The 13368-nt window shown below is 47.0% G+C and overlaps 1 protein-coding gene across 2 annotated transcripts in view; it reads left to right on the forward strand.

Annotated features, from left to right (window-relative positions):
- RASSF3 (Ras association domain family member 3) overlaps positions 1–13368 on the forward strand; it is a 68750-nt gene that overhangs the window by 39166 nt on the left and 16216 nt on the right. The window contains exon 1 of one of the 2 annotated variants that reach the window (XM_034643476.1): positions 5129–5520. The exons of the other annotated variant lie outside the window; for it this stretch is intronic. Within the exon in view, the coding sequence (XP_034499367.1) occupies positions 5269–5520 (252 nt within the window). The 5' untranslated portion in view covers positions 5129–5268. Of the gene's footprint in view, positions 1–5128; positions 5521–13368 lie in introns of those variants that run through there. 2 annotated transcript variants of the gene reach the window in all.

Here is a 13368-nt window from a genome sequence, read left to right on the forward strand (position 1 = left end):
TAAAGGCAGGAACTGTGGTTAATGTATGTAACAAAGACCATCTTGTGTTACTATCTATTGAATCAGTAGGCAGAAGGAAGAGACATTCTCAAAGCACAGTCAGGTTTCTAAAAATGTACTTGGATAAAGAGAAGAGGATAAAAAAATGTAGTAAAGGTGTGCCTGCTGAATAATGGAAAAACAAAAACAGCACTTTTCCTAAGCTTGAGCTGTAGCTAAATACGACATTTGGAAAATAACAAATCCATTCAGGGATGTGAGCTTATTCTGTGTGATGTATGCCTTCAATTTATCATTATTTCTCAGGGGTGCTTTTTAGTTTAAGGAATATGGGTTCTGTTAGTGGTATTAAAATTTTATACTTAAACTTTATATATTATGTCTGTTCCAGTTTAATAATGGTCACTAAGGTGTTTTGTTTTGCTTTTTTTAAAGATTTAGTCGAGAGAGGGATTAAGAGAGCGCTTGCACGCATGTGAGCATGAGTAGAAGGGGCAGAGGGAGAGGGAGAAAGGATCTCAAGCCGACTCTGCTGAGCATGGAGCCCCACGCGGGGCGCTATCCCAGGTCCCTGAGATCACAATCTGAGCTGAAACCAAGACTCGGATGCTCAGCCGACTGTGCCACGAAGTCAGTCTTTATTAAAGTATATAAATGTTCATTGAAAATATTAGAACTGTCCCCCCTCCCTAAAAAAACAAACAAACAAAACAGAGGCTCAGAATTAAAAGATACCGGGTTCTTTGTTGGTTATCGTTTTTTGTGGGCTCAATTATCCTATAAATCAGCAAAGCAATGACGTAGAGTGGAAAGTTTAGCATGGCTCTGGGTTAGGATGTCAGCCTCTTTCTCAACCATTGTATAAAATTTGAGACTGATCTTTGTCTCTGTTTTCTCACATGTGAAGTAATTACCTCAAAAGGTGGTTGTGATGATTGAGTGGATTAATATATGTGTGTCTAACACAAGGTTGATGTTAAAATTAAATCTGATTGATTTGGCTTCTGTCAGGAATATCCTGATGTTGACTTAGCCCTCAGTCAGATCGCCCAGTTGATAAACATTAATTTTTAATGTTAGATTTTAATTTGGTGTTACTGTTAACCACGGGCTTTAGTAATACTGCTAACAGAGGGGGCGTCTGGCTGGCCCAGTTGGTGGAGCCCGCAACTATTGACCTTGGGGTTGTAAATTCGAGCCCCGCGTTGGGTGTAGAGATTATTTAAAAAAAACAGTATCTTTAAAAAAAAAATACTGCTAGGAGTGGTGGCAGTGATGACGACGGTAGGCAGCCTGACACTGTCAAGTGCTTTTTGTGTGTGTTACCTCGGTTATTCTGAGCAGGGACCCTCTGAGGGCAAGTTTTTCTAGGATCTTTTTTTTGCTGACAAGAAGCAGATTAAGAGATTTAGAAAGTCATTAAAGAAAAATGTTAAGGGATCACTTTTTGTTGGTCAAGAGTACATGAGTTAAAAAGTCATGGGAGGTTGCTGATAAGAGTTGGCATTAAGAACTTTCTTTTGGGGGGCACCTGGGTGGCACAGCGGTTAAGCGTCTGGGATCGAGCCCCACATCAGGCTCCTCTGCTATGAGCCTGCTTCTTCCTCTCCCACTCCCCCTGCTTGTGTTCCCTCTCTCGCTGGCTGTCTCTATCTCTGTCGAATAAATAAATAAAATCTTTAAAAAAAAAAAAAAGAACTTTCTTTTGGAAGCAGTTCAGTGTTTGGCGGGAAAGAAGCCAGGGCCTGGCTCTGCCTGGGCTTAAGCCGGACCCAAGACACCTAACCATGCTTGGTGCACAGGATAGTGGATTTTTCGAAGGCCGATTGGATTGCATTCCAAAGGTCTGGTGCAGTTGCATAGTTTTCCTGAAAATTCCCAGGAAGTGTTTACTTTTCTTTCTTCTCAGTTGATCTGTCCACCTGGGAGATAACTGGCTTACCGCTGATTATTATTAGTTCTCACAGGGTTGAAGCCTGTAATCTCTGTTTTGCAGGGAAGGAAGTAGGCTGGAAAAGTACTGCAGACAGTTTGGTCCCCAGACACTCTGGGCAGGCCCTAGACGGTTTCGATGTGTTGTAGCCTGTTCTTCTTCAGGGTACCTGATGTTGGGGTTCTCTGGAGAGCTGGGAACTTGTGGTGAACCAGCAATTGGCTGTCCTGACACTTAGCAATTTAGAACTTTTGGTAAATCCGATACCCTATTTACCCGGAAACGAAAATTCTAAGTTCTAGAATGCAACATTATTTTTTCTCCTTATGTTTGTGCTTATTTCATCTTTGAATGCTGACCTTTTAGTGAATATAGAGAGACGTTAATTTAACAGTGTTTTAAAATAAGACCAAAGAGACCTAACAAACCAGTATGAGCATCGTGATTGGATCAAAAACAGCTATAAACGGTATTTCTGGGACAGATGGGGAACTCTTAATATGGAATGGATATTAAGTTCTTATCTATTTTCTTAGGTATGATAAAAGCGTTTTGATTATGTAGGAGGATGGCCTTATTCAGAGATTCGTGTTTAAGGATGTAGAGGGTAGAGTGACCTCATGCCGGCAGTTCAGATCTGCAAAAATAAATGAAGCCCACCCCCTACAGAGGGTGGAATTAAATGCACTGAGGACCCAATGCCTGGCCGGTGGTGGTATTACAGTATTTGGTGGTATTACAGTATTTGCCGAGTGGGAAGCCATCCCTAAGAGTCCAGCCAGCGTTCTTCCGCCTGCTGCTTCCCCTCCTCTGAGCTCCTCAAGGGCAGGGTCTATCTTTGGGAAGATTCAAAGCACCTTGCATGGGGCTGGGCACTCATTCATCTGGTGAATGAATAGGGGAAAATGTGAATAGCACAACCATTTGAAAGTATTAGCAGCGACCATTTCAAAGTGAGCTGTTGTGTTTTCCTTGCAGACTTACTGATTGGCAGGAACCCAAGAATGAGGGGCAGTCTGTCTGCTTCCTCATGGGTATTTTCAGGAAATCAGGCTGAGTTTGTAACAGATCTGAGAAAGGAGTGGCAGGGCATTGGGTGGTCCAGTCCAGATCTCCCAAGACTGATGTATTTTTGCAGAAAATAAAGCAGGTATCACTGTGCGTGTGTAGTGAAAGCTCAGCTTTCTGGAACTTTTCATCCTAAGCTTTAGTAGTCAGAGGGGTTTTAAGAGGCTGGTGGGTAGGCTTGGTGTTGCTCTCAGGTTATGAAGTGTTGTTTAAGCTGTTCTTGGGTGGTATGGGAAGGGAGGAAAAACTTACCATTTTGTGCTAATTTATTGCCTATTGCTCATATGTGTTTTACGTTGTTCAGTGTTTTCTCAAGAAGTGCAGTGAGAAATAACAACTATAGTCAGCTTTCTTCCCTGAGTGCTAAGCAAATACGGTGTTTAGGCAGAGAATGGGATTAGTTACAGAAGGCTGATTGTGCCACATCTCTTTCACCCTAAACAGAAAAAAAACAAAGGAAGGAAACCATTTACTTGATACATAAATTTGAAATTTGGTTCGTTTCTTCCTTTCTTTTTTTTCTTCCTAATGAGACATTCAGAGTTGTTAACAGAAACAGCCTTCTAAAAATATCCGTTAGCAGCACAGAAAGTATTTTCTCTTTGTCTAAAATTAGCTGATTTGAGCTCTGTAGCCTGGTTTCCTAAATCCTTCCATTAGGTGCTCTAGCTGCTTCTTTCTGTAGTTTCAGGAGCTCTGGGTTACATGTTTGATGGGGAAGCAAACGAGGAATGTCTTCATCTTTGACAGACGGATTTACAGATGTCTGAGGCTGGTTGCAGTTTAGGTCTCACCTCTTCCAGGAAGTCTTCCCAAGCTGTTTCTGTCCTGTGCTGTCCTTTTCTTTTTAAAAATATTTTGTTTATTTATTAGAGAGAGAGTGTGAGAGCACAAGCCCTGGGGGCAGGAGGCAGAGGGAGAAGGAGACGCCCTGCTCAGCAGGGAGCCTGATGCGTGGGGGCGGGGGGGGGGGGGGGNTCCCAGGACCCTGAGATCATGACTTGAGCTGAAGGCCGATTAACCAACTTACTGAGCCACCCAGGTGCCCCTGTGCTCTCTTTTCTATCCCCCGTCTTCCTCAATAGCACCACTTTCCATGTCCCACCCCTTTCCTGAAGGGCATAACCTGTGTTCTCGCTGTGTTGTCCCAGTGCCTCACATGACTGCTGAATATTTAGGTGCTTAACAAATATTTGTCAAATGTCAGAGTTGGTCCGTTTACTGAGCAGAAAGAGAGGGAGTTCTTATTTTGTGATGGTGTTGACGAAGAGACCTATCTCTTCACGGGCAGAATTAAGGAAGTGAGAGCTGAAGAGAAAGCAGGAGAGAAACTCGTTGAGGTGGGAGCGGCCTGGAAATGTTGACAGTGTCAGGGTGTGGTGGTAGAAAGAAGTCCCCTGCCTCGTGGCGAGGCTGATGAGAACACCTGCATACCTACCTTGCCTCTGCCTGAGCCCTAGATGGGACGGGACACTTCTGAGGTGTGTTTATGTTTCTAGAATAGTGTGTGCTTTCGAAAAATGTGGTTTACCTGCCTCCGGTGGGGAACAACATTGACTTTGTGAAAGTTAGGTATGCTTAGTTAGCAGTTCGCATTTGTCAGTTTCTGAGTATGTTTTTCAGTTATTCGGAGTGTGTGTGTGCTTTCTCTTCCAAATCCCTTGAAAGAAGGGGGCCCTAGCTTCTCTTTCAGACTAATAGAATTTCTGTCTTAGAAATGTTCCCATTTTGCAGCTGTTGGGATATTCAAGGAGGACCACCTGTCATCCCATTCCCCTCCCTGAGTTCTGAATTAGTTGAGAAGGAAAACCAGAGTAAGGAAGACGGAGACCAGGGTTTATCTGGACTGCTGACAATAGATGAAACTGATAATGGAGAATGTGGCCTATCCCCGTGGGCAGGTGGTCTCCCTGAGGCTGACCTCAGTGCTGGGCTGGGGATAGACCCGCTACGGGTTCAGAGCAGAACGCTGGCCCCCAAGTGAGGACAGAGGGAGAGGAGGGCTCTGCATGCACACCCACTTTGTGCTTCCAGACCCCGCTGATCTGTGCTCCTTCCTTGTCGAGGAGGTAGGCTCCTGGGTGGAGAGAGGCGGCCTTTTTCTATTAAGAGGTAAGATAAATGACATCCGTAGAGGTGATGTCCTTTCCTAAAGTCACACAGCTAGTTGGCCACAGATTTTTCTCCTGGGCGCTAGAGGCCATTGGTATGGATAGAAAGGACCTAGTTTTGGAGCTGGCCAGGCCGTTTACATTCCTCTGTGAGCTATGTGTTGGTTTATGCGTCTGCACGATGGGCTTCGTCTTCCTACCTCAGGGACTCTTGGGGACGGTCACAGTAGATTTAACCTATGTCTAATAACCCGGGCTCATTCTCCGTTTCCTCCTCATGAGCGTGCAGAGCTCACTCGGCCTGTCTGCAGCATTTACCAGCCCGTATGTTCTTTCTTTTCCATCCTGGCTTGGAGCCTCAGGAGACCTGCTGATTGGGAGGTCGTTCTCAGCAGAGTGGGCTTGGAAGTGAGTATTTGAATTTTGATATTTTGGGAGGGGAACCATTGTTCCTAAGGAAGTGAAGTGCTGCGTTGAAGGAATTTTACGTGTCCTACACCCCGTAGACGGGACTTGCGTTACACCTGGAATTGATTTTGTAGTCAGGAGTTGAACACTGTGGCCTATTTAACCTTGGGGAACAGATGCCGTTCAATTCCAGATATTCTGTTTCTTTTCTAGGACATTCTTTAAATGGCTGTGCTAAGATTTTGTTATACATGTCAGAGGACTATGGAAAAGTTCCTGGTGGGGGGGCGTGGGGGGTTAGGCGAAAGGGTGAAAATGGGGAAACATTCACATCTTTGTGCGAGGGACCTGGTGCGGAATGTGTAAAATGGGACGGAGCTCCGTTTCTTGGGATGTCCTGGATTAAACCTTCCCGGGCCCTCGGGGCCCTGCTCTTGCAGGCGAGCAGAATGCAGCTCTAGGCAGGCGCACATCCTGTGCGGAACACTGCGTGGTGACCTCCGCTCAGTGTCTGCTGCTCGCTTCCTGTCCACATCTTCGCGAGGCGCCGCTGGGAGGCCGTGCGCACCCAGCTTTGACCCACACACGTTTGCCTCAAACCCTAATGCTCACCCGTTCATTAAATGACCTTCCATTTCTCATCTTTCCACCTCAAGCCCGCCTTTTGCTTTTAGTGTGTTTCCAGTTCCCCGCAGAGACACCTTCCTCCCCCCGCCCCCCTGCTGGCCCGACCCCGGGCGGGCGGCTGAGGAAAGGTGGGGCAGGAGGGAGGGCACTTCCTCCAGGCCTTGGGCTTCCTGCGCAAGCCTGGAGGGAAACAGGGCTGGAGGGTGTGTGAACCCTCAGGGTTACACCAGCAACACAAACACTCCTGCACAACAAAGACACTTTCAAATGCTGTAAACACCCCCCCCCCCCAAGCCCCCCCCCTTACTGGCAGCTCAGTTTCCAGGGCAGTTTTTAAGGAGGGTAGCTTTTTTTTTTTTTTTTTTTAAAGATTTTATTTATTTATTCCACAGAGATAGAGATAGCCAGCGAGAGAGGGAACATAAGCAGGGGGAGTGGGAGAGGAAGAAGCAGGCTCACAGCACAGGAGCCTGATGTGGGGCTTGATCCCATAACGCCGGGATCACGCCCTGAGCCGAAGGGCCACCCAGGCGCCACCCAGCTCTGTGCCACCCAGCGCCCCAGGAGGGTAGCTTTTAATTTTTAAATTGGTTGACGTGAGAGGGTGATGTTAAAAACCACCTTTCCTTTTGGCAATCTTTGGCAATAGCAGTTTTTTGTTTTTGTTTTTACGTGGTTGGAGAGGCTCTTCTATTTCCCAGACCACAAGGGCCTATTTTTACCGAGGACACTCTGGCCGGTTCCCCTCACAGCTTCCCTGCTGGCTTCTGGGAGGGTGGCAGGCCTGCGGGGCAGGTGGCAGCCTCCCGCCCTGGTCCCTGGTCTTCCTGTCGTGGTTGTTTAGCTGAAGGAGGCCTGCCCCCCTGCACGGGGTCAGCACATCAGTGTGTCCATGGATGCTGTCATCCACACTGAAATGCTGAATTGCTTTGTGTTTACTTTTGTTTTTAAGGTTATTTTTAATTTTTTAATATGTGAAAGTCTTTTCTATCCCTGCTTTAACAGTCATACAGACTTCCGGAGCAGTTTTTGAAAAATTTGTAGAAGTTTTGTGCAGAAAGAAAAACCATCTCCAATCTGACCAGTCTGGCATGAGCACTGTTAACATTTTGGAATATTTTTCTAGTCTTTAGGCATGTTAAATGATAAAATTCAGCTGAGTAAATTTTATAAGATCTTATTGGCTGAGTAAATTTTATAAGATCTTATTGACTTTAGTCAATGATTCATGGATTGGGCAACATCCCATCAGACAGAAAGGAGCTCTGAAGAGCTGTACAAAGCGAAAGATTTTGGGGGGGGGTGCACACAGGGCACATGGAACAATGGCTAGGAAGTTACAAAAGCAGAGAGATTATGGCAAGATCACCTTCCTTTAGGGGACAGAAGGGATCTCTCAGGTTGATGACCTCACTAGTGCTGACCAGGTGATTCCAAATGGACTGGTTTGAGGCTCCACTCCTGGGGGAGGCTGAAACTGTAAGTTAGGTAGTAAATCTTTGTTTGGAGATCTGGGCTTAGCACAAGCGATGCCATTTTGGGCTTGTGGTCCAACTAGGCACGTAGTTTGTCATACTGGATGTACAGTTTCTCCTCTGATTTTTACCCCCCTCCTATTCCTATGAAAACTCTCCCGTAGGGTTCATGTTAACAGCTCCTGTAGGGTCCCTCTGAGATTTGAAAGTATTATTTAGCTATTTCCTTAAGCTGGGAATACAGTCTCTAATTTTTAAATTAATTCTGTGTGGTCCTGGCCAGATTACTAATTCGCTCTCTTTCCAACACAGGGACTTGAACTCGTGACCCTGAGATCAAGACCTGAGCTGAGGGGCGCCTGGGTGGCACAGCGGTTAAGCGTCTGCCTTTGGCTCAGGGCGTGATCCCGGCGTTATGGGATCGAGCCCCACGTCAGGCTCCTCTGCTGTGAGCTTGCTTCTTCCTCTCCCGCTCCCCCTGCTTGTGTTCCCTCTCTAGCTGGCTGTCTCTATCTCTGTCAAATAAATAAATAAAATCTTTAAAAAAAAAAAAAAAAAGACCTGAGCTGAGATCGGGAGTTGGGTGCTTAACCAACTTGAGCCATCTAGGTGCTCCCAGATAACGAACTCTCTAGTAAATTGTTAGTTGTGTTAGTGCCTCACCCTGCAAAATTTAGGTTGAATACAGTGTTTCAAAACAGCTAAGCCTCCAGAAGCCAGCAGTTGGTTCTTTGCTCCTCCCGCTTTCTTGGCCTCAATGGGTTTTGGATCAAATGGACCCAGTATGAACCTTACTTAGCTTCTGCACTAGCTGCACATCCTTGTAAGCCTCCATTTTCCTATTTGCAAAATAGGGATAATAGTGGTATCAAATTATAGGGTTATTGTAAGAATTCAGAGTCAGGTTGTGAAGGGGGTGGCGCAGCGTCTGGAGTTTGGTGGTAAGATTCACGAAGTGCAGCTCCTGTCACCTTCCTCCCCCCCTCAGCCCCTCCCAGGGATTTGGATTGGCAAATTCTGCTGTCTGGTTTTGGAAGAGTAGCTGGAAAGGGAAGCAGAATGGGGGAGGTGTATTGAGAAGACCTTTTTTTTGCCCCCTAAGTGCAAGGGAAGTTCAGCTGTTTGTTTCTGGAATTGCTAGAACCCTCAAGGCAGCAGGTCTGGGCTGGTATTTGCCTGGGTGAGGGTGGGCGAGGCCCTTGGCCTTCTTGGAGGGGATTCTCCCTCCCTGGTCTCTCTTCTGGTCTTTGGGTGAGTTTGGGTGTCACGTAACTCACCCAAGCCGCTGACTGTGACCAGCCTTGTATGTATCCCTGACAGGCTTCCTATGACTTTGTGTTTCTCACCCCATCTACGACTAAGCAGGAGCGCAGGAGAGGATTTCTCTTTCTTTCTTTTCTTTCTTTCTCTCTTTCTCTCTCTCTCTCTCTCCCTTTCTCTCTCTCTCCCTTTCCTTTTCCTTTTCCTTTCCCTTTTCCTTTCCTTTTCCTTTCCTTTCCTCTTCTCTCTCTCTCTTTTTTTTTTTTTTTTTTTTAAATTTATTTGACAGAGACAGCCAGCAAGAGCGGGAACACAAGCAGGGGGAGTGGAGGAGGGAGAAGCAGGCTCCCAGTGGAGCAGGGAGCCCGGTGTGGGGCTCCATCCCAGGACTCTGGGATCACACCCTGAGCGGAAGGCAGACGCTTACGACTGAGCCACCCAGGCGCCCCAGGAGAGGATTTCTGTAGAAAAAGGTTATCTTTACGAATTGCTTATGTGAAGCCCTTCAGGGTAATAATTCATCTCATTTTTATTTGAATTGCTTTAACATCTTTTTACTTACTACAGAGTACTTTCACCTTCTGGGTAGGAAGATAGAAGGTGATTCCTCAGATAAAACCAACACCTGGGGCTGCATTTGTACAAGAAACCGTGACAGGGTGAAGCTGGGTGTGGAGATGCTTCGGAGAACGGAGGGCAGCAGTGGGGACTCTCTCTTTGTCCTTCATCGTGTATTGCGTGTGGTGTGGAAGAATGAGGCCTTCTACACGTGGTACTTCAGTCAAGTCTTTTAAGGGCTGTGAACAAACTTATTCAAAAGAGCAGCCATGAGTGGAGTGTAGGGGTGGATACTTCAGGAAAGGGGGTGGAGTGAATGAATGGGAACAAGAGCGCTAGGAAACAGTTTTAACCGTTGTGGCCCCCTTCGGACTTTCACGTTTGAATAATGAAAATCTTTCCTGGTCCTGATGTCTGGCCTAAAAGGACTGATGATTCTTTCCCTTTTTCTCATGGTGCCACCTCTGTACATCAGATGGTGTGAGAGCGAACTTTACAAGTGTGTTTGGACTAGTGCCTTACTAAGGCTGCAATGAGTAAGAATTGAGTATCTAGAAATCCAGGCCTTAAGGAGTTAAATTTGACTTCCTGGACATTGCCCTCAACAAATTGCTGTCATCCACACTTTTTAACTCTGTGTTGCCTGAAAACACAGAACTTAAGTTGCTTTCACTTTTTTTTTTTTTTTTAATGTGGTGGTAACTTAGACTCCATATTACAATTGGCAAGGAAGAACACCAAGTATCTTTTGGAGAAGCTTGCTTCTGGTAATTTTTTTTGGAAGTCCTGTCCCATAGACATTTCTAATTTTCTTGAAAGACTCTGTTCACCGTTCAAATTAGGTGATGACTCTTACTTGCTTGCAAGCCTCTGCCCTTGATTTTTCACATTCCTGTGCTTGGTGGGGTTGGAGCAACCCAGAGCCTGCTCGGCTTCCCAGATGGGCTCCACCTGCCTCCTCCTGGTTGTTGCAGCACTCCCTCACGCTTCCTGTCTGGCTCACCTCCAGATTAGGCTGCTCATTTCCTTTCTCTGGGACCTCCCTCCCCTTATAGCCAAGGTTCAAAGGTTGCATAACCAAAGGATGGGGAGGTCAACAGACCTGACCTGCAAGAGCCTCTAGCATCCCCGGGCTAACCTGGACTGGGACTGTGGCTCCAGAGCCCGTTGCTCTTAGCCAGAGGCTGTGGCTGCTGGGTGAGCCTCACATTCTCATCTAGAATTCAGGATGGACAGACACTGTGTCACCACTTACCAACGTGGTATCTTTCTCTCTTCCCTCCTGGCTTCTCAGTGATCGCTTAGATTATTTTCCAGTTGATTTTCCTAGTACTCAGTGGACTTAACGTTGTAGGTACTTGATTTAGGGCGGTGGTGGAGGTAGAATATTAGTAAACTGGGGCGCCTGGCTGAGTCAGGAGAGCGTGCAGCTCTTAATCTTGGAGTCATGAGTTTGAGCCTCACATTAAGTGTAGAGATTACTTTTGTAAATAAAAAAAATATTAGAAAACTCATTGCTGTAAAGGATAGGGACCATAGTCCAAAGCTCTCATCATAAGCAGGGAAGCTGTCCTTCAGGACGCACCTTCCTTTGGAAAGCCAAGAACCCACTGCTTCTCCCCTTCTCCTCTTCTGACCGAAACCAGAGAGGCTGGCCAGCTGACTCACCTGTGGCCACATTCTTTTGCTAATTATCAGAACTGATTAGCTGGATTTGGATGTGCTTGTCCCTGAGGCCCCTAATAATCTTTCCTTCCTTTGTCACCCAGTTCACCTGGAATTTGAGAAAGTTACACCAGTTGTGAAAATGTATCACCTTTCAGAAATGAACCACATCTTAATGGACTCCTTTTGAAAACATGTGGAACTGGGATTCGGGAGTCCGAGTGTAATCTGGTACGCCTTGAGGTTGGGCTCTGCAGCGGGGGCACTCTGCAGAGACGGGTCCCCCTCCAAGTTTGTTTTCTGGCTCCAAACAAACGAGTGGCTGTCCGACGATTGGCACGCGACCCGGTTTTGAAAGCACAACCATATAGGGTATTGTGGACTGGGAACCAGGGGCTTTAGAAAGTGAGGTCATGGAAGGCCCAGATGAAGCTCGCTTCATGCAGATCACAACTGCAATTAATCTTATTAACACCCTGGGCCCGTGCCTGCTCTCACTGCCCCGCGTGTGTGAGGTATTACGGGGCATGCTTTGAAGGACTCGCGCCTTTGAAGGTGCAGATGGGGAACAGAAGCGTATACAACTTGGTTTCTGGTCTTACAAAGGCCTTTTGTATGCCCTTGCAGATTCACTGAGTTTCGAGAAGCAAACCAAAAAACCTCCCGCAGATTTGATAAGCTGTATGAAAGCAAGGGTGGCTTGCAAATGCAGTCTGTAGATGGGGGCTCTGTGACCGGATGGACGCGAGCCGGACGCGAGCTGTTGACGGCCACCTTCCAGCCCCGGGCTGGGCCCAGGACTGTGCTCAGAGTGGAAGGTTTAAACTTGCTGTCAGGTTATGGGGAGGCAGGAGTAAACACAGGAAGCAGCTCACCAGGTGCCGCAGATGCGAGATCTGCCTGGACAGGGCAGCCTCGGGGCTCCTGAGACAGGAAGTGAGGGCTCCTGTGGCTGGGACGGCTTCCCCAGGAGGTGAGGAGCAGAGTGGTGCATGCACACGAGCTCTCGGGGGAGTCTAGTGTGTCTGAGTGGTAGGGTTGAGGCTGGAAGCATATAAAGGCAGTAGATGGCTCTTGGTGACCTCTCTCCCAAGTGCATGGAAGAGAGGCCTAGTACAGTGCTCCGTCCTTATAAGGTTGCAGCCTGGTTCTATTTTTGAAGTCCATTAAAAAAAAAAAAAAAGTCCTCCAAAACACCCACCTAGACTCCCTTCTGCTGTTCTCTTTGTTGTTAAACAAGTAGCCTTGAGACAAAGAGGTGGTTTAAAATTGTCAAGTTCGACAGATGTGGTTTGGGTCTGCTAATATCCCTGAATGAATACAGGATCCACTCACTAAATGAATAATTAATGAAAGAAATATCTGTTCTTATATAATGTACCCATCTGCTCCTAAGAATGAATTTCACACTTAAAACGTTATTACGGGTCTGTTTTCTTGGTTTCCTGCTGTGTGCTGATACGGGTTTATTTTCTTCTAACTTGCAGGTTTTCTCAGATCCTGTAGCACTCTGAAGTGCTTTGGGGCTCGCCAAGGGGGGTGGGAGAGGGAGAGGAGGAGGTATAGTGAGCACCCTTTCTGTCCACAGAACATCCCGGAGGAGCAGTGTTCCCTGGGGGTGCTGTGGGGGCTCTGTGCCCATTGCCCTCGTCCTCTCAGCTGCCCCCTTTGCCTACTGCTTTTCCTACACTGAGACAGCACTGATGCCTCTCTCCTTATGAGGAGGGGGAGGGGGCTGTGACAGTCTTCCTCTTCCTCTTTCTTTGCTCTTGGAAACATGAACAGCAGACATCTTTTATGGCTACATAGAAGCCTGTAGTTTGTAAGCTGAATGTGGGCAAGGTGAGTCCCTGAACCCTCACCTAGAGGAAAACGGAGCCCCAGCTCTGTATCCCACTGTTTTTAAAATCTTCCCGTCTGGCAGGGGGAAAAGCTCGGGACTGGCCAGGATGAATCAGCATGCCATGGCCGTTCCCCAAGATAAGCGGGAGTCTATAGTCGTGGCACCCAGCCGATTGTCCACACTGGTGCCGTGAGAACATGGCAGCGAGCAGCACCCTGTACTTTTAAGGTCAAGAGCAGCAGAAGGCACCCCAGAAGCAAGTGTTCCTATTTATTCTTTCCTTCAGCAATAGCATGTCGTTTGCTCCAGAACCCAGTTGTCTTCTGACTTGAGCGTATTATTTCACATTGCTCTCTTGCAGCTTTCCCCCACCTTGTTCCCCGTTTACACCTGTGCATGTTACAGTCTAGATTCACATTG

This window comes from Ailuropoda melanoleuca, chromosome 15 (assembly GCF_002007445.2).
Source record: "Ailuropoda melanoleuca isolate Jingjing chromosome 15, ASM200744v2, whole genome shotgun sequence".
Taxonomy (NCBI): domain Eukaryota; kingdom Metazoa; phylum Chordata; class Mammalia; order Carnivora; family Ursidae; genus Ailuropoda; species Ailuropoda melanoleuca.